The sequence below is a fragment of the Panthera onca genome, chromosome C2, assembly GCF_046562875.1.
Source record: "Panthera onca isolate mPanOnc1 chromosome C2, mPanOnc1 haplotype 2, whole genome shotgun sequence".
Classification (NCBI taxonomy): Eukaryota; Metazoa; Chordata; class Mammalia; order Carnivora; family Felidae; genus Panthera; species Panthera onca.
The window spans coordinates 5,849,905-5,871,072 of NC_138347.1; the positions used below are offsets into that span (position 1 = coordinate 5,849,905).

Here is a 21,168-nt window from a genome sequence, read left to right on the forward strand (position 1 = left end):
CTGGATCAATAACCAGTAATGAAATCCAAAATTACACAAGCATCTTTTCCCTCTTAGAGTTCTGCAAGCCAACAGAAAATTTTCCAGAACAGAAGGGGCAGCAGGGAAAGGAAAGTAACCCTGATCCCTTCCTCCCCACACGCGGTGAATCCAAGGCCTTCTTGCTTACAAATATGCTGTGTTCTCTATTCAGACGAGGTAGTTTGGATCCACTTCAAACAAGCGGCCAATTGATGTTTTGCAGCTTGATGTAGGTTATGCTAAGCTGCCGACATGCAGTCCTGTGGGCGGCCAAAGCAGAAATAAATGTTCAGTATCCTCTAGCTCAAAAGTCAATAATTGTGTTTGCGGGCCACTCACCAGGCTACACTTGCCAGCTCTTCTTTGGCAAATGAACTTGTCAGCATTTACTTCAATCAACTTGGGACATCTGCATTGTCCTTCCTGCCAGTAGGTTCCATCCAGTTACTGGGCTGGCAGGTAACAACTTTGGCTGCTTCATCGTGTCCATTGAAGTGTCCTTGAACAAGTCACTGTGAAGGAAAGAAGGCTGAGAGACTTTCCAGAGTGAAGGGAAAAGCATTTCTGAGGAAAGGCAGCACCTGAAAAGCATTTCGCTCCAGCCAGGTCAGTCCCCAGGCTTGGGGACATGCAGGGAAGGGTAACAATTGTGTCCCCCAAGGACAAACAGCCAGAGGTCAGTGTAGTAGAGGACATGTCATACAGAGGCAAAGGGACAGGCTTTAAAACTGTCAGTTTAGATGAAAACAGTGCTTCCATCACCAACAAATAACCTTGGGAAATCATTCAAAGGACTCTGTGCCTCTGTTTACTGATCTGAAAGTTGGAGAACTGAGGCAATGCCCCTTGAGTGTTAGCTGCTGTTAGAGACTGGCCAGGTGCCCACTACCTCCATTTCTTTTCTCTCGACAAACTGGAAGACCATCTTTCCCAGGCCCCCCCACAGCTAAGGCTGTGCTGTAGTGATTAGCTCTGACCAGTAGAAAGTGGGTAGATTAGTGTACGCCTCCAGGATCGACAATAAAACAAACTGTGTGTGCTAGGTTGAGTAGTGGTCCCCCAAAAGATACATCCAAGTTCAAGCCCCTGGAACCTGGGAAGGTGACCTCATCTGGAAAAAAAAAGGGTCTTTACAGGTGCAATTAAGTCAAAGGTCTTGGGTAGGCCCTAAATCAAATGACAGGTGTCCTTTTTTTAAATTTGTTTAATGTTTATTTACTTTTTTGAGAGAAAGAGTGTGAGCATGAATGGGGGAGGGACGGAGAGAGAGGGAGACACAGAATCTGAAGCAGACTCCAGACTCTGAGCTGACAGCACAGAGCCCGACGCGGGACTCAAACCCACAAACTGCGATATAATGATCTAAGCTGAAGTCAGACAACCAACTGAGCCAGCCAGGCACCCTGACAGGTGCCCCATAAGAGAAAACAGAGAGAGAGAGAGAGAGAGGACACACAGATGCATATAGGAGAGGCCTAAGTGAAGGCAGAGATTGAAGTTGTGTGTCTACAAGCCAAGGAAACTCAAGGATTTCCAGAAACACAAGACACTAAGAGAGAAGCATGCAACAGATTTCCCCTCAGTGTCTCCAGAAAGAACCATGACTGCCAACACGTTGATTTCTGACTCCAGCTTCCAGAACTGAGAGACAATAAACTTCTGTTGCTTCCAGCCCCCATTTTGTGGCAATTTGCTATGGAAAACCAGCACATGGTGTAATCCCTCAAGCTCTTTCTCTCAGAAGCAAATGAACCAAGATAGCAGAGTCACCCAAGGGATTGACCCTGAGTCCCTGAGTCCCTGAGTCCCTGAGTCCCTGAGTCCCTGATCCCAGGGATGGATCCTGGGTGGAGAGCTGCCCAGGGGAGCTACACAATGCTCATCAGACTTCATAGAAGCGAGATACTTCTTGTGCAGTAAACCATTGAGATGTGGGGATGTGTGTTACAGCAGCTAGCATTAACTATCCTGAACGACAGCTATTATTATCATAGGATCTAAAATGGGAATCTAGATGAGACAGAAAGGAAAAGCAACCTGAATAGTAGGAAAGACAGGAAGAAGAGGAGGGAGGCAGTCCACCTCCTCATCTTCAATGGCAAATCAAGTTCTGGATCTTTCTTGTGAATATGGGCCCAGGATAGAATGACTCACACAATAGAAACTCACACAACACCCTGCTGGTCCTACCTGATCCCTAAAACCTACTGGAGTCACTTTCCATTCAGAGTCAGACCACTTATTGCAAAGCCAAGTTTTAAAGTCCACATACCCCATGGAGAGACACTGACATGATTTCCTGGAGAGAACTCACAATGAAGATGAGTGTGGCCCCAGACCAGAGGAAGCCAAGAGGCACACCCAGGATTGGTTCAATCCAGGTCAGGCATCTAGTTTAAAGCAAGATAAATATGATGTAATCTGTCTGAAAGACAACTCCGTTTGTTAGGTTGCCCATTAAGAAAATTGGAAGCTCACAGCCTGGGGCTTAGAAACCACAGGAAAAAGTGGAGAATTGGAACTCAGAAAATCTTGAAGGAACACAGTAAAATTGGCCTCATCCCAAACTGAACTGATTTTTTTAAGTTTATTTATTTATTTTGAGAGAGAGCATGAGTGGGAGAGGAGCAGAGACAGAGGGAGAATCCCAAGCAGCTTCCACACTGCCAGCATAGAGCCCAATGTCGGCCTCGAACTCATGAACCTGCGAGATCATGACCTGAGCCAAAATCCAGAGTCAGATGTTTAATCTACTGAGTCCCCCAGGTAACCCCCAAACTGAACTTATTTTAACTGTAATAGCTCTTCATGGTTCTAGAATAGCATAGGTGCTGGGAAAGAGGCTCAGCTCTGTGCAGACTGTCAACTCAAGCTTCTCTGCAGCCAGGACCACTGAGAGTTTGTGTCCACCAGAGAAGTGCTGTCATGAAGCATCAGAGAGCTTCCTGGGAAGCAATTACCCCTCAGGCAGAGAATCTTGAGATTAGTAAGACTGGACCAAACACAAGGAGTTGCTCTTGAGAAGCAAGGCCCTTCTTGAAAATGGTCTGGAGGGTAAGGGACTTCGACAAAGAACAAGAGAGAGGAACAGAGAGTAAGCAGTGAGAAACATCACTGGGGGAAGGGATAGGGGTACACGTGTGGAGAACACCATCCCTGTTTAACCTGAGATGCAGAAGCAGATCCAAAATGTCAGCATATCCCAGAGACCTGAGCACCAAGTCATAACAAATCAATGAAGAAAGTGGCGTCCCTGAAGTGACCTGGAGTGCACGTTCAGCTAAGCTGAGGGAAAGTGGATGTGCAATCCCCAAGGAGCCAGAGGGAGGTTTGCATGGCTCAGTTTCCTGTGATCAAGTAGTTGAAGCTGATGCAAGAATGCGTGGGCTTGTTACAGACATGTAACTCCCATTTTGGACTGTCCTCTCTCCCTTTTCCAACTTTCCAATCCAAGAAGCTTCTTTCCACCCAACCCTGCCACAGAGACCCTTTCATTTCTCAAGGCCATGCTCGCTCTCTCATACACATGAGCTCCACATGACATGTTTGTGGGCTGCTCATCCAAAAAGGATGATCTCTTGGCCAGCGTGGCTTTATTTTTTCCTCCTCATCTACTTACATCTTCAATCTCCTGCTGGAAGGGGGCCTTCTGGGGGAAGTAGAGGCTGAGTCTCTCATTTCTGCATCTACGAGACTTGTCCAGAGCCCAACACAAAGCAGACTGGTTACACCATCTCCCTCCACCGTCCTTCTCCCTGGCAGAAAAGTTTTTCCTTCAAGGAAAGGGACAAAACAACCCTTGATGGATGAAAACTAAATCAATTCTTGCCCGTTTTAATCTTAAGAAGCTGATTTCTTAATAAAAATAGGTTGTGAAAAATAGGATGTAAACAAAACATATGGTCCAGATGCCTTGGAAGCTGGAGTGTTCGCTAAAAATGCCCACATGTCTCCCTCACCATATGTCTGGGACTGGCTCCTCCCAGAAGTAAACTTTGAGGCAAAGATTGAAGTGTAAGTGGTTTACTGTGGAGGTTATCTGAGGGCATGGGGAGGGAAGTGAGGACATGACACAGGAAAACACAAAGCCAACAAAGATGCATCGTCGGGCAGGTTGCTTGTGTGTGGGGAACAGCCTGGGAGCGATCTCACCTGAGGAGCGAGGGAGCTGGGACAGTTGTCCTCCAACCACCATCAGTCATTGACTGGGGGCTATAATGAGTGGCAGTGACATCTTATCACCTCTAGCTGCCCTGCATACAGGCTGGGAGAAGTCCCAGTGGAGTCACAGAGGCTGGAAAGAGGAGGCCATTGCGTTAACTGAAATGACCAGTGCTGGGGGGTTATGGGAAAGCACAGAGAACAGATGGGTCTCATGCTCCCAGGCCACCCTGGCCAAGAGAAGTGGACAGATGTCCACTGTCTGAAGAACTTGGGCCATAAACGTGCCCATCTCCATAGGTCAGGCCACAGGATGACTCACGTGGTGTAGACTGTGTGCTGACCCTCTATATCCATCCTCCCAGGCGGCTATCCCCATGTCCCCTTCCTAGAACTGGAATGTGGACCCACAGTGACCAGAAGGGAAAGGGCAGGGCCTGAGGATGATGGAACGAGCAGGTAAGACACTGTTCCTGATACCAGGAGGGGCCCTGGAATGCTTCATGCAGACTGTCTTGGATGAGACAGCCCTCTTGTTGGAGCCACTATTATTCGGGGTGTTGGTGAAAGCAGCTGGGCTTAACCTGAGGGCCACGTTTCCTCCTCTCCACTCTTCTGAGATCTGGACTAAAATAGCTAAGGAGTAGCCCATGTTTATTTCTGATCTTTCTTCCACTGCCACTCCCAGGGAACATGAGCAGGAAGTTGTACAAGCTGGCCAGCAAGGGGTCCCTAGGATGTGGGACAGTGCACTTTCATGTGTCTGATGGCAAGGCCAGATGGGCTGTATCAGCCCTGTCTGTGGGCTAACCTTGTCTGGAGACACACCATCCCTGAAGGGCTCTGGGCCGGGGCCTGGCCAGGCGGCCACAGACAAGCCATTCCATTTCTCCGAGCTTTGCTTTATTTGTTTATAAAATGCAGGGGGTGGGTGAGATCCCTACAGCGGTTTGCGGGACTGAACGCTCTTTGATTTATGAGCACGGAGGCACAGAAGGGGCTGTAACGAGTAAGGGCTAGATTAAGAGCCCGCCCATTCACCAGGGAGCTGGAGAACGCCTTTGTCCATTTAGACCCAGACAATCATAAGAGCCAAGCCCAGCCACCCCACAAGCAGCTCCATGGAGGTCCCGCACCCCTGAACGCCCACCTAGGAGGTCGTCAAACTAACCAAGTTGTCTGCCTCACCTACTGTTAATCTACACCAGGATGATGACAGAGATACGCATCTTCCTTTGCTCAGCGCTTGGGGCTGGGAGGATGGGTGCACCGGAGGAACATTCCAGGTGCTACAGGGCCTGCACCTGCTCCGTCTCCGCTCACGGCACTGCAGCGGCAAAACCATTCTTGCGGCCGCTGTGTTCATCAGCTTGGCTCAGGGCCTGGTGCTGCAGAGCCTGCTGGCTTGGGTTGCAAACGAATCACACGAAAGAGCCTGAGCTATACCTGAACCACGAGGTAATCGGTGGTGACAGCCGATGCTGGCCGCCCCCAAGGCCTGACACCGCTGTGTTGAGTCCAGCTGCAGTAGTCTGGCCCCACCAGCTGCGGACCCCATAATGCTGCCAGCTCTCCCCCAGCATCAACACCTCCCTGTCTGAGGGGGTCCCACCAAGGAGGCTGCAGTGTAAAGTTGTGCAGCTTCTATCCCCAGAGCCGGGGCCAGTGACACGGTGACCTGCTGCCCATCTCAATGGCCTCACCACTAGGCCATGGTTTTGGACCCAACAGATTTTTTTCTCAACCCCTCTTAGGTGTCTGCAGTGTCCTTATGGAGAGGGATAAACCGTGGTCTCCCCCGCCCTAGCTGCTCCACAGCTAGGGCGGTAATAGTCAACACACTGGTCACAGTGAAGTGACGAGGCCACACCAAGTGTTAAGGCACAGGAAAACACCGTATTAGTGTCCTGTTCCTGCTACAAGTTACTGAAAGCAAGTAGCTTAAAACAACACAAATTTACTGTAACAGTTGTAGAGGTCAGAAGTCCAAAATGAGCTTTATGGAGTAAAGTCAAGGATTTGGCTGGGCTGAGTTCCTTCTGGAGGCCCCGGGGAAGCTCTGCTTCCTCACCTTTTCCAGCTTCTGGAGGCTGCCCATACTTCTTGGTTTTCAGCCCTTCCACCGCCTTCCAAGGGCATCTCTCCAACCCCCGTAGCCTTATCTTTTCTGACACGTCCTTCCCATCTTCCTGTGATAAGGACTCCGTGATGACACGGGGCCAGCCAGACCACCAGGGTAGCCTCCCCATCTCAAGACCCTTGACTTCATCACATCTGCAAGGTCCATTTTGCCCTGTACTGGAACATAACCACAGGTCTTGGGGACTAGACCGTGGGCATCTTTGGAGGCCATTGTTCTACCTGCCACCAACACTGTCATAATTCAGAGTCAAGAAGACCCCCTAAGGACTTGAATGGATGAGGGAGGCACCATGGGCGTCACTGGGGACTATAGAACCTGAACGGTGCCCTATGTGGATAAGAAATATCATTAGCTACAGTGCATTGGTATTTAGTGCCTCAAACCGGGTGATGTAGGTGTCAAAGACCACAGGCTTTTAAGTCAGACCTGGGTAAGAATTCCATCTCTTCCCTCACTGGCTGCATAACCTTAGCATTTCTTTATCCTCTTTCAGACTTAATACATTAACATCTTCATCTGCAAAATGGGTATAATCTTTCTAAGACTGCTAAGATTAAATGAATACACGTGAAGTGCTCAGCATCTTGCTTCAGGCCGACATATGGAAAAGATTTCACTTCCTCCCTTCCTTGCTGGGAGCTTACTATACCCACTTTACAGAGGGGAAGACTGAGGCAGAAAGAAGTTATAGTTCCCACAGGATAGCACGGACAGTAGTCACTGAGTTGAGGTCAGATCCTGGCTCTGCTGATCATAGTCCAGGGAGGACTCCTCTCCCCAGAAGGGTGAGTGGAAAGGAGGGGCTCCATTCTGTATGGAAGGAATGACGTGAGAAAAAGTATGATAGCCAGGATCCTGGATCTGCAGTGTTGAGAACCCTCTTGTCCTTGAAGCCACCACAAGCTTGGGGATTTGTTTGCTTTTTTCAGGAGAGAGGTGGCCTACAAACATGCCTTTGTCTCAGTGCCCATCTGTCCTGAACTCTTTGTATGTCTGTCACCGTAAAGTGGGATGACAAGAAAATCCATAACAGGCTGGCTTTCTAAGGCCCTCTTCAGAAAGGAAAATGGAAAACCAAAGACTACAGGCTGAGTTTGAACTCTGACCAAATCACAATCTTTTTTGGCTGCTCACTGAATGAAAGCACAGGATTTCTCTACGTCCCTCTGCCCTCGACTATGTCAGGGGAGACATTTTCTATACCACACACGCAAAACACTTGGTCTCGGATGTATTCATTAATTCTCAAGGTGAGTATTTACCAAGCAACTAAACTACCCATAAAATGAGTGTTCCTGACCTCACGGGGCTGAGGGGAAGAGGCCAGCCTTGATCAAAGAATCACATAAACACGTGCGACATTAAAGCTGCAATAAGGGCCATTTAGAACAGGACCTCATGCGTGGGGTGGGGATGGGACAGGAAGGCTTGTGGCGGAAACTACAGGACGTCCCCCCAAGCCTGTTTCCTCCACCTCCTGGGCACACGGGTAGACTACGTTCCTGGCTTCCCTAAAACAGGTGTGGCCACGTGCCTGCATTCTGGCCAGCGGAACTGATGTGAGTCACCTGTGGGTCTGGCCCATTACAAACCTTGGATGCCATCTCCCACGTGGAGAACAGCCGTGACTCAGAACACCTGCATCAGACTCTGCCGTGAGTGAGGAATAAAACTCCATGGGCTGCAGCCTCCAGGATTTGGGGATTCATCTTTCACGGTAGTTAGTTGTAGCTCAGCTGTTCCAGGAAGTAGCATGTCAGCTCAGAACTAGATGAGCAGACTCAAAGGAGCTGATGTGGGAGGAGTGCCCCTGCGGAACAGAAACCCCCGGAAAGGGAGGGGAAAGGGCGCCACGCAGGTCACGTCAAGGAAATTGGCTTTATCCCGAGAGCACAGTGCAGCCCTCAAGGATTTTAAGTTTGGGGGTGGGAAGGCACGGAAAAGATTACATGATTCAATCTGCATTCTTAAATGACGGGCTGACACAAAGGAATGCATTGGAAAGAGGAACAAGGGTACAGAGTGGAGAAATCAGAAGGGTGACTGCTGAAATTACCCGGGTGTGGAAAGGCATTGGCTCTCTCCCCGCCATGAATTCTACCAGTCAACACTTAACCAGTCAGCCAAAGCCGTCCTGTCTGGGGCTGGACACACGCCGTGTGATTGCTTTAAACACAGGGATTGGTTAAAAGTCCGGGACATGGGTGGCTGTGGCTGCACCAGAGGGGGACGTGCAGTCATGCAGAACCCAGCAGGGAAGGTGCAGACCCCTCCCAGTCTCATCAAACACTGCACTGTGTGGTCTCATCTGTATCTAGGTGTTTCTGCACTGGAATCCATTCCACGAGTCAAGGACTCAGGACAAGTGAAGCTTCTAACTGAAGCTCTGCCATTCATTTTATAGGTGGGCTAAGAAGTGAGTCTTGAGTTTTGTGGGCTAGAAGAAAGACTCCCAACCAAAGCTCAAAAACCTCTATCAGAGAAGAACTTCTCCATCCTTTGTGAGCAATCGTGACTCATGGGATGGCATCTTTGAAAGCACTCAAGTGGCCAAGACCCTGCAGAACAGGCACACAGAAATAATGAGAATTGTTGGCTTCAGGACGGGGTGTGGGTTAAAATCTTCATATTCAGATCAGCTTTACAGGGCAAGGGGCAGAGAGAGAACAAGGTTAGTGGCTCCAGTTTTCACAGTCCCTGGTTGTTTTATTCAGGAAGCCTGATAGGGCCCTGCCAAACCCATCATTATCCCTGCCTCCCGGGGAGGTCACAGAAAGCATAGCAATGTCTCACTCACCCTTAATTCTTATTCAATTAAGCATCTGTTAGCAAAGAACACACTACTTCCAAAAGGGCAATGTGGCACCGAATGGAGTCCACTGCCACAGCCATGAGGGAAGGAGAGCCAACCTCAAAGCAGCAACTGAGAGGAAATAGTGTCAGGGAGTGGCTACAAATTCTAGCCCTGCAGTTAATCAGCAGGGTCATGAATAAAATCCAATGCGCTATTCAGTCTGATCACATTACAGTCCCTGACATCTAGGAGAACTGCCCATCCCTGCTTCTGCAAAGGTGGATGTCATGGGCTGAATGCTTGTGTGCCCCCCCCCCCACCACCGAATTCATATGGTGAAGTCCTAGCTCCCAACGTGATGGTATTAGGAGGTGGGACCTTTGGGAGGTAATTGGGTTTAGGTGAGGTCATGACAGTGGGGTCCCCATGGTGGGACTGGTGCCCTTATAAGAAGAAAAGACACCAGAGGTCTCTTTCTCTCCACCATATGAAGACTCAGCAAAAAGGAGGCCATCTGCAAACCAGGAAAAGGGCTCTCACCAGGAACTGAATTAGCTGATACCTTGATCTTGCACTTACTGCCTCCAGGACTGTGAGAATAAATGTCTGCTATTTAAGCTCCCCAGTCTGTGGTATTTAGTTATAGCAGCCTGAGCTAAGACAGTGGACGTTGTAGCCTGACCAAGGGACCCCACCTCGATGATCTAGGCTTTGAGTTGAATCAAGTGAAATCTCCTAAACGTGCAATCCATGTGAATCCTCACCTGCAACACAAACCCTAAATAAGCTCCAATCCTAAACTCTTCCCCTCTCCACTCTTCCCCTACAATTCTACCTGTCCATGCAGGCTAATCATCAGAGTGTACAAAATGTGTTTATTCAAAGGTATGACAAAAAGACTGCAGGACTCGAGACTACATGTCCCAAGAAGTTACAATCAGTGGACCCAAAACAGATGACCTGGGGGAACCACACCTCATGAGATGGTCTGTCACTGTCACTGGAGGCTGACTGAACCCCCCAGCCTCCCTCAAAATACAAGAATCAAGTATAAGGAAGACAAGAAAAAAGAAAGAAGCTAAAAACTGGGGGAAAGAAGACACGAATCATCGTTCTTTGCAGATGATAGGACTGCCTACCAGGGAATCCCAAAGAATCCACTGAAAAACCACAAGATATTATATAGTTCTATAAGATGAATAGTTACAGAGTTAAATACACAATGTCAGTAGTTTTCCTAGACAACAGTAAAATCAACTAGAAAATACTTTGGGCAAAGATACTATCTAGAAGGACAACAAAAACCATGAAGTATCTGGAAATAGAACAAAAAGACCCATATGAAAAAAACTGTAAAACTCTACTGAAAGTCATAAAATGCTATAAAGATAATAATATAAAGATGTCAATTCTTTCCCCACTGTGCCCAGTTTATTTATAAATTTAATGTCATTCCTCTGCCCATGGCATTCTATTCTTTTCTTGGACATCTTGGATGCTCTATTCTTGGACGTCTGTGGCACCTGAATTGTTCTCTGTTTTTAGCTCATGTGAATGGGTTTCCGCTCATTGCAACCAAGTAACTAACTCAACCTAAGCTACCCTTTGTCTCTCGCGGGCCCATATTTCTTGGCTCTCAAATTCCTCTTGGCGCCCTCCTGTGTCTCTCTCCAAATGGGCTTTTTTGCTACTTCTTGAAAAAGGGGGGGAGTGCTTTTTTGTGGAAAGCTTTCTTGCAGACTTACCTGCCACAATACTAGCTCTGACCCCAACTCAACATCTGTTTCTCATTAATTAGCTCAGTACCATGACCATTAGCTCAAACTCACAAGAGAAGGATTCTGATTGGCTGATCCCACATCTTGGGTCTGGTGCCCATCACTGACCCAACTGGCTGTCACCAAGAGTAGTGGAGTCCTGTGGAACTCTGCATTGGGTTGAGCTAGGAAACAGGTTGTTGCTGCTGGAAGCAATGATGAACTCTTTACCACATGGCTCTGTCAGTATTGACTTTCATATGTTGGATACCTACATTGAGCCAGACACTCAAGTATTTTATTTCTAACGTTTTCCCATCCACCTTTCCAAGTACACTTTATCATCACCTTGATGGTCAGGAAAAGCGCTGCTTAAATAGGTAACTTGTCTGCAGTCACTTGGCCGATCTGAAATAGAAGATGAATCCAGTTCCAAGACTCAAGTGTTGGGTCCTGCCTTCTAACCTGCCCGGGTGTGGGTGACATAACCACCTGCCCTGGGCTGGGATGTGGTAATCCAGTAAGCCTCTGCAAAGCTGAACATCCCCTTCTCCTGGGCCTTGCCCAGACCCTTCCCCACCAACCAACCCCAACCACCCACCTTATTTATCTAGTGACTCTCATAATCTTTCCCATCATTGCTGGGGTGGCAGTTCGTCGGGGAGACTTGGGTGATTTTCCAAGCCTGGATAAGCTGCCCCTACCTATGTTCTGCCACAGCACAAATCTCTCTGTTTTATCATCTGTTCACCTGGGCTTCCTCCCCACCAGCCTGCCAGCACCTTGACAAGGCACGGCCACAGCCCTGGTGCATACATATACTAGGAGTCCAATAAATTTGTGTGGAATGAAGTTGAATTAATGATGTCCCAGCTTGCTGATACCCTATGTACTCCTGCTTGGGCACACCCTGAGGAAGTTCCCTCCTCCCTTCTGGGATGAACACTGCAGCCCACGGGAAGAGAAGGTTCCTCCAAGCCTGGAGCCATAAACCACACCTGCTCCAGGAAGCCATCGGCTGCACGTACCCAATTCCCACGCGGAGGGGGGCACATTTGGAATCTTCCCCTTGCTGTTAGTTGGAGTTTGACACTTTTATGAATCTACCTGGGAAGTGAAAAATTAAATTCATTCCCATGGCTCAAAGGAAGCCAGATGTCCCCTGGTCCTGCGATTAGGGTGAGAGAGGTGTATCGGGACCATTCAGGGGTCTCTCCATACATGAGAGCTCTCGCCTCCCCTCTCCTCTTTCTTCACCAATGGGCCATTATTACTGAGGAGTGCCTCCCATCCCTTTGGAACATTGGGGAAGAACACTCCTTAGATTCTCCAGCTTCCCATGGAGAGTCCCCTCTAGGGGGAGCATCCTAACTGTAAAAGCAGACTTGCTTCGAGGTGAATCAGAGCTGGAGGAGACCCATGCCGGCCATCAGGGCTAGACACGCTTAGTAAGGCGGCCACTCCCTTTATGTGATAATATTCAGAGAACAAGGGGACAGTGGGAGCACAGAAGGACATAAAAGAAATTCAACTGAATTATGTTCCCAACTTTCTTTACCTCCATAAAGACTACACAGCAGCCCCTAGGACTTCTGTGGCATTTTCCCCTGCTGTCTCGGGAAGCTTGTTCTCAGTCGTCCCCCCCAACCTGCTGTCCTGTTTTCAGTGAGTCCCCGGCTGCCGGGAGCCCCGGGAAGCCCCGGCTGGTTGCCGCCACTGACGCGATCCGATTGGCTACTCATCTAATCAGAAACCTGTTAGAGGAACGCCAGAGCCCAGCCCTGTCTTGTCTCCAACAGCCCCAGAGAACTGTCCAGTAGGAGGGCTCTCCCCACCAAACACAATAGACACACTTTCAGGTGCATTTTGCGAAGCAGTACATCTTCCCAAGGATGCCCGTCTTTCTCGGTCCGGACACCTGTGGCAGCAAGTGAGCCCTGCCAGAGGCACAGCATGGGCCCCACCCCCAGCCGTCACCATACTTCACACCCACGCTCCCAGGCACAAGTGTGAGCACACACAGGCACGCAGAGCCCTGTCTCTCCTCTTGCCACCGTTCTGCGTGCTCCAACTCGATCCTTGGTGAAGGAGCTGGCGCGGGGAAACGGGAAGGCCCTCAGTGGTACGTCGTGCCTTCCCCGAGCGCCCCAGGATGCTGAACGTGAGATTCGGCTTCTGTACCAGCTTCCCACCTGGCAAAGCTCCAACAACAGCAAGATTCAGTAGCTCAGGGCTCCTGCCATCTGGGGCCCCAAGGCAAGCATCCAACCCCCTGCTCTTGACCCTGTGGACCATCCTCTCCTCCCCGGCCGGGGAGCCCCTCCAGGGCGTGTGAAACCATTTACTTGCAAGGTCCTCAGGGGAAGATATGTGATAGCAGAGAAGCCAGACAGCTTCTCCAAATTGCAGGTCTTGGGAATGATCCTAGCAAGTAGCACATCACAGGGTGAGGAGCTCCGGGAGGTGGGGGAGACCAGAGGGCCACCTCTCCCCACGGAGCCACACGGGCGCAGAGAGAACGGCCGCAGCGGGGGCGGAAGTGGGGAGCGTCCCCTTTGGAGTTGTGAAACACACCTGCTGAGCACAGCTGAGTGACACACGCCAAATGCTGATGCACCACCCACCCCCTTCTCGTTGTCCCGGGTGAGTCATAATTCCCCTGGGAAGCTGCGGACCCTTTGACACTCCCATCAGAAGAGGAAAACGCACTCTCCAGGTATGGCAAAGAGCGGACGTCTCATTGCCGCAGAAAGCCTCCTCACGGAAGCACCGTGTTTCAGCTCCAACTCTTAAGGGATGGAGAACACAGACAGCTGCCCTGCAGTCACCTCTAGCTCTGGGTAACTTCCCAGGTTAATCTAAGGGGAGACAGGAAGCAGACACTTTAATCACGCTTCGTAACTCCATTTTATTACAACATCGAGGAAAACAGGTGCAGGAGGAACGATACTAGAGATCAACAGAGATGAAGCCACTCACAGCTGCATTGTCTACACCTTCCTATCAGGGAATAAATATCACGGGTCTCTGTACATGCATTGCAGGTCGGGTGTGCATGTGTGTATCGTGTGCAGATGAATTCTCTCTAGGGTGATGTTCTTTTAACTTCTTTGACAGATGATGGTTGAATTCGGTGTCTTCTGGCAGACTAGGAGGGGGCTCTCCCGCTAGGACTGGGACCCAGCCTTTTTCTTCTGGAATTTTCTGAACTGAGACTGAATGGCCACCGCCGCGCGTTCTGTCTCTGGCGCATCCATGTCAATGTCAAATTCTTCTTGAACTTTCTTCTGCCCGTCTGTAACAACAGAAAACACAAGCATCAGGCGGTCACTGGGCTGAGAGCCGGAGGGTGGACAGCCGTCCGTCCACCGTGAAGCACACACCCACCACCCCCGACCCATGCGCACGACCCCTGGTTTGCAAGGGCTCCTGATCCCCATCAGAGCCCAGAACGCGCTGTTGTCTGGCTGCCCCAACTCTACACCTGTCAGAGACCGCAAAACTCAAGAACACAGTCCCAACCTCTCCGACATTTTCTGTACCCGATCTTCTGGGTCTCGTGGCCGTATTTTACAGTGTTAAAAATATTAGCTGTGTTTTTACCGTTTCCTGATGCCTCACGGAGATACAGTTTTAATAGTGCCACAGATATTGACCCAGTGGACAACTGACGTTCACAAGAGCTCCGGGTTAAAGTCACTGGGTTTCTGTGTATACTTGGATTGTCAGTGACATTGCTGATTGGATTAGGACTTTTGTCTTCATCATAGCTGCCAACGGATGACCGCATCTGACCTTCACAATTTGGCCACACTTCCACAGGTTTTACGTTTTGTTCCAAGGAGGTACACTTAGCGGTGTGTTTGCTATGCCAGAAGGCTTTAACTAATTCACACTGTAATGATCGCAGAAAATAGGATATAAGCCAAAGCAAAGTGAACACACAGGCTTTTGTGCTGAACATCAGCTGCCTTCTGGCCAAATATAAAATTTTTTTATATATATTTATATATATATATTTATATATATATATTTATATATATTTTTGAGAGAGAGAGAAAGAGAGAGAGAGCACAAGTTGGGGAGGGGCAGAGAGATAGGAGGACAGAGGATATGAAGCGGGCTCCACACTGACAGCACAGAGCCCAACGTGGGGCTCGAACTCACGAACTGTGAGATCATGACCTGAGCCGAAGTCGGACACTCAACCGACCAGGTGCCCCAAGGCGTCTTTTTAAAAAATATACAGGCCTAGGGGCGCCTGGGTGGCCCAGTCGATTAAGCGTCCGACTTCGGCTCAGGTCCTGATCTCGAGGTCCATGAGTCCAAGCCCCGCGTCGGGCTCTGTGCTGACAGCTCGGAGCCTGGAGCTGCTTCGGATTCTGTGTCTCCCTCTCTCTCTCTGCCCCTCCCCTGCACATACTCTGTCTGTGTCTCAAAAATAAATAAAGCATTATTATATATATATAAACAGGCCCTGGGCCCCACTCCAGACTCGGGGTTGCACTAGGAAGAGACCCTGGTGGCAAAACCAAGTCAAGTGCGTCAGTAGCCCTGGGGGAGGACCAGACAGCCCTACTTTATACAAGGCTCTCAGGTGGTTGTAAGATGCAGGCAAAGTTGAGACTCAATCACTCTGTCCACAGACGAAGTGCAGAATAAAGCCCTAGAGTTGGCTCGAGGCCGAAATGGGGACACGACCTACCCCACAACACCTCACTGCCACCTGGACTTGTACCTGGAGCCCAGCAGTGTGCTGGGCTCATCCAGCTTGGAATGGGAATGTCAGAGGCATTTGAGGAAGGAGAGAAAGCCCCAGCCAGGTAGCAGGGACAGGGTTCTATTCCTGACTTTGTCACCAGGCAGCCCGAGTTCATCCATTCACTCACTTCCTCTCTCCGCGACTTTGGATAATAATGTTCAGGCAGCACCCTGACAAAGTGGAGGATATGAGATTCCTTTCAAGTGAACCAGGTTTGTTCCCCCCTGCCTGCTCGTTCTCTCTCTTAGGTGGATGACAGACGGATAGATAGATAGATAGATAATAGATAGATAACAGATATAGATAGATAGATAGATAGATAGATAGATATAGTAGGTAGGTAGGTAGGTAGATAGATGATAGATAATACATAGATAAGAATATAAATATACATGAGTTGCCCCTTATTTCAAGTGCATCTGGTTATGTGACATTTCCTTTGCAGACCCTTCAGCAGGTTCCTGTCAATTTTACCAGAGACTAAGCAGTTTCTGCTTAGATCCCTCCAGTCTCAACTCTATCTGGGAGGAGAGGCCACTGGCTTTGCAAGCCTTGCCAGACTGATTGGTCTGTGACCTCAATCAGTACAACTGTTTTCCTCGATCCCAGATTGGCTGCCGATGTCCACGACAGCAGGGAATGTGAAGAGCCCCAGTGTCCAGGGAATATTTGGGGGCCATCTTTTTCTAACCCACAAGAGCCCAGATGATAACGGAGGCACACATGGGTTTGTCTTGTGCTGCATCGAGTAGCCATTCACATCTCAAAGGACGTTGCAGGAAATCTACTAAGATTAGGGCCTCTGGGCGGGGCAGGAGTTCCCTGAGGCTCATGTCAGGACCTTAAACGTGTTCCATTAACATTATCGCATGAGCCCGGGATGGGACAGTGTCTGGCAAACCTGAGCTGTGACCCGCTGCAGCTGACGTGCTCCCAGAAATGGACCCTCTGCACCAACCAGAGCGGTGATAACACCTTCAGCCCTAGGACTTGTCATAAGACGGCTCAGGTCCCCACATCCTCTTTCTCCTCAAGGATCCCCAGCATCTGGTGTGTGGTGATCACAAAGTAGGAGACCAGCTCTCCTTCAAGGGGACGTGGAAGGCCTTTCGGTCTTAAAACACTGCAACCTGAAGCCTTTGAACGGCCTGACTCATCCGTCCCCTTAACAATAATGAAGAAAACAGCAATATTATTTTTTGGCAAACGACAAAGGAAGGTGTGGAAAATGAGGTATATTTAGGAGCTGCACGAGACTGTGAAGATGGGCCATAAAAATAAATTTCACAATCTCATCTGAAACTAATATCTTCAGCCAAAAGTGATTTATACATTCCTCCCTAGTTGGGAAAATATTATAATGTTTAAAGAAGAAAGCATGACTATTTCAGGAATGGTTACTGAGTAGAGTCAAGCATCCCCTGGGGAAGGTCTGATACTCTTACTCCTTCCACTGAGATTTGTAAAGCGGGGGAGGGGGGCCCAGAATGCCGTGGGGAAGGAATAATTAGTTACATTTGGTGCCACAGGGTTCACTGCAAATGATGCAAATGATGCAAATGATCCGTGTGGTCCTAAGACTAGGACGGCACAGCTCCGAGCGCCCCAGATTCAGCAGGAGCCGAGGGATGGTGGGGGGAGGGCGTCCGGAGGCACCACAGCCCTCAGGGCCTCTCCGCATCTGCAAGCCTCAAGCCCTGGAGAAACCGAGTCACGGAGCTGCTCCAGAAGGTCTCCTTCCCACCCTCCAGATGATGGGGACAGCAACAGGGTACAGGTGGCTGTGTGAGCGCCTCCCTTCCCCATCGCTCAGGGGCAGCACCAGGATCCTATTCTGCTGCTCGGAGAGAGGATTTGGTCCTCTCGGAGAGGAGAGGTGGAGTCGGGGGGGGGGGGGGGGACAGGAAGTGCCGACACACCCCAGCCCTGCACCCCACATTATGGCTCCTCACACGCAATCACTACCTTGTTCTTTCTCTCCTCCCTGCTTTGTGGTCCCTCGTCCTACGACAGCCTGAGCTCCATGAGGTCAGGGGCTTCATCCGCTTTGTTCCAGAAGCTCACACAGGGCCAGCACATAGTAGGTGTTCAGTTAGTGACCGCTGATTGCAAGTGAGTCTGGTAATGAAGAGGACAGGTCGCTGTCCGGGGCTGCCTCTATCTCAGGACTACACGAGTCGGTCGCCCTCAGCGGTAACCGTCTCCTCTCCACTTCTACCTGAACTCGAAAGGGGGGAGGCTGGGAGGCGCTACGGCAAAGCCTCCAGGGGGCCAGCTGAGGGGCACCGTCCACGGATGACTTGTGCACAAGTTGGAAAATGGGGCCACGTTGGAGCGACATGAGGAAGCATCGTTTGTGGGGGGTGGGGGGCTTGCCGCAGGGAATGGTCAGGGCCTGGGCAGACAGAAGGACTCACAGGCATTCAGGGGTGAGCTCTGGGTGGGCTCTGTGCCTAGAACAGGGCCTGGCATCAGCGCCTGGCCAAAGAATAAAGGAAAAGCAGCCTCAGGCAGGCAGTGGCCTCCAGCCTTCTCTGGGCTAAGGCTGACTCCCTCCCAACCCCCAGGTCCTCCTGGTCCCGTGAGGCAGCTGCCGGAAGCAGGGGTCGTGGGTCCAGGTAGAGTGACTTGGGGGTATGTCCCACTGCTCTGTGACTCTCATGAAGGTTCATCGCCTCACTGGGCCTCGGTTTGCCCATCTCCGAAACGGGAGAGGTAAAATCATCTTTAAAAGCCACTGGCACCCGGCCACCGGTGTTCTGTGCAGGTCAAGGCCACGTTGCAAACTGAAGCGCTGGCCCAGTGAGTGGTGTTGAGCAGGACACGCCAGAGCTCAAAGCAGGTGGAGGGGGGTGTGGGCGGTCACATGGCTTTCCAGCCACCAGGCCCTGCACCCGCTCAGACCTTCAGTTGTTGGGGCCTCATGAGGAGGCAAGGGAACGAATGCCTTCCAGCACGGCCGACCACAAGGCCATCACGTGCGTCTGAGCGGCGGCGCCGAGGCGTCAGGCCCTCCCCAGCCTCTTGGATGGCAGGAGGCGTTTGCTGGGCTTGTCGCCTCATGTCCTCGCTCGGCAGCGGAAGGCCCAGAGGCTGTACCAAAAGACAGGTGCAGCCCACACTCAGCTGATTAAACGTAAACCTGCAGTCCCCAGTCTCCGTCGCTAGGGGGCACTGCGGGCGCCCGCCCCCGTCGGCTCGGCTTCTCTCTCGGGAGGGACAGATCTAAATGGCAGCTGGCAAACGTGTGCCGTTCTCATCTCCAGGCCACCCTGCAGTCGTTCCCCGGATTCTTCCACGTGTCCCTTCATAAAGACGTGCGCCTGCTCCCCGCTGGGCCGGGTGGGCTCCCTGACATGCTTCTCTAGGATCCCTGTCTAGGGAGCAGACAAAAAGGCATGGTGACACCCCACCCCCACCCCCGTCCCTGACAGCGGCTTTCCACCAGCCGGAGTGAGCAGTGTTTCCCCAGAACACTCTGTAACCTGCCCGCTGCTGCATGGTCGTTGTTATTCCTGCGCGTCTGGGGTTCTGGAATCTTAGCGTTTCTGTGCGTCCCTCTGTGAAGAAGTTCTGAGGCTGGCCGGGAGAACGGTCAAGAGGTTATTCATACCAATTAGCTGGTTTCATATAAAAAGCTAGTGGTGAGCAGGCAACTCCCCTGGGGAAGGGGAAGGAACCCAACTTTCTGACCGTGTAGCTCACGAGCCCCCCCATAACTGCAACGTCCTGTGAGCCCAGGTGGGCCAGGAGCCCCCCGAGCCCCGCAGGTTTCACCCAGCTCTGCCAGCTCATTACCCAGCAGCCTTAGTCTCAAAGGTAAGGGTCCTGGGCCATTACTGTCTACTCTGTTATGCACCTTCTCTTCCATTTACCCCCTCTCCAATCCGTGCGTCCACCCGTCTTCTCTCCCCCACTTCCCTCTCAGAGCAAGGAGCACAGCGCAAAACAGTCCCAAACAACCAGACTTCTCTCCCTGGGCAGAAACCTCATCACACACCAAGACACGACACAGAGCCCAGCCGACGGCCAGCAACGTGAGCGATCACGCTCCCCCAGGCTCGGGAGCCTCGTGTTTCAGTGCTGCCGTGACCTCCCCTCCCCAGGAAACAACCCAGTGCTATTCAGATAGACTCTGCACTGCCGTGGATATGTCTTACGCTATTTTCCTGAAATATTGCCTTTTCCCTGCAGACACCAAGATAGGAAGTAGGCCTGCTATTTTGGATTTTATGATGCCATAAGAGAGACGGTCAGGTAGCCGTTCTTAAGACGTCATGGTAATAAGAGCCACTCTTCAGTGAGCATTAAACAGGTCCTCCCTCATAGATTTAAGTGGGTTTTCTTTTACAGATCATTTGATGGCAAATGTAAAATAGAGAATCATAAATATAAAGGGAAGGAGCTATACCAGTTCAAGACAATCCCGAATGAATATCGCCAAGTCTCTGCTGTTGCCATGAAAATCTGTCGAAGGGGAAAATGGGTTGACACACTATGATCCCGTTTTTGCGTGCATCTATTCTAACTTTTTTTTTAATGTTCATTTGTTTTTGAGACACAGAGGGACAGAGCATGAGCAGGGGAGGGGCAGAGAGAGAGGGAGACACAGAATCCGAAGCGGCCTCCAGGCTCCGAGCCGTCAGCCCAGAGCCCGATGTGGGGCTCAAACTCACGGACCGCGAGATCGTGACCTGAGCTGAAGTTGGACGCTTAACCGACTGAGCCACCCAGGCGCCCCAAATGTTCATTTATTTTTGAGTGCTAGACAGAGCATGAGCAGGGGAGGGGCAGAGAGAGAGGGAGACACAGAATCCGAAGCGGGCTCCAGGCTCCAAGCTGTCAGCACAGAGCCCGACGCGGGGCTCGAACTCACGCACCGTGAGATCGTGACCTGAGCCGAAGTCTGACGCTTAACCGACTGAGCCCTCCAGGCGGCCCACATGCATCTATTCTAGTAAATGCAGAACGAGCACTAGAGTAAGTGGTCATCAAGTCAGGGCGACGGCCCATCAGCAGGTGCTTACTGAGCACCTGTGTTAGTCTGCAGGGTTGCTACAAAGTAGCCCAGACCACACAGCTTAGATGAGAGACGTTTGTTCTCGCTCAGTTCTGGAAGCTGGAAGTCCAAGACGAACGTGTCAGCAGGCTTGGTTTTTCCTAAGACATCTCTCCTTGGCTGCCTACCGTGTCCTCACATGGTCTGGCGTCTCTTCGCCTTCTTAGAAGGACACGGGTCAGACAGGGTAAAAAACCGCGTTTTAAAGTAATCACCGTGTTAACGTCCCCATCTCCAAATACAGCGTCATTCTGAGGCACTGGGGGTCAGGGCTTCTGCATATGAATCTGGGGGGACACAACTCAATCTATAACACCAAACCTAACTTTGGGTTCTATAGGTTGTAAAGTAGCTTTGTATTCTTTCCCTTGTCTGGCTTCTGTCTTCTCAAGAGCTGCAGGAAATGTCCACTGTCCCCATTTTACGAAGGGGCAGTGACTATAACATGCCTCTCCCGAGATCACCTTGTGA

General features: G+C 50.6%; 1 protein-coding gene across 1 annotated transcript in view; it reads right to left on the bottom strand.

The window, feature by feature from the left end:
* Window positions 1–13,991: 13,991 nt before the first annotated feature.
* Window positions 13,992–21,168, bottom strand: part of PCP4 (Purkinje cell protein 4) — a 60,574-nt gene continuing 53,397 nt past the window's right edge. Inside the window, exon 3 of the mRNA XM_060640490.2 lies at window positions 13,992–14,171. Within this exon, the coding sequence (XP_060496473.1) occupies window positions 14,044–14,171 (128 nt within the window). The 3' untranslated portion in view covers window positions 13,992–14,043. The remainder of the gene's footprint in view (window positions 14,172–21,168) is intronic.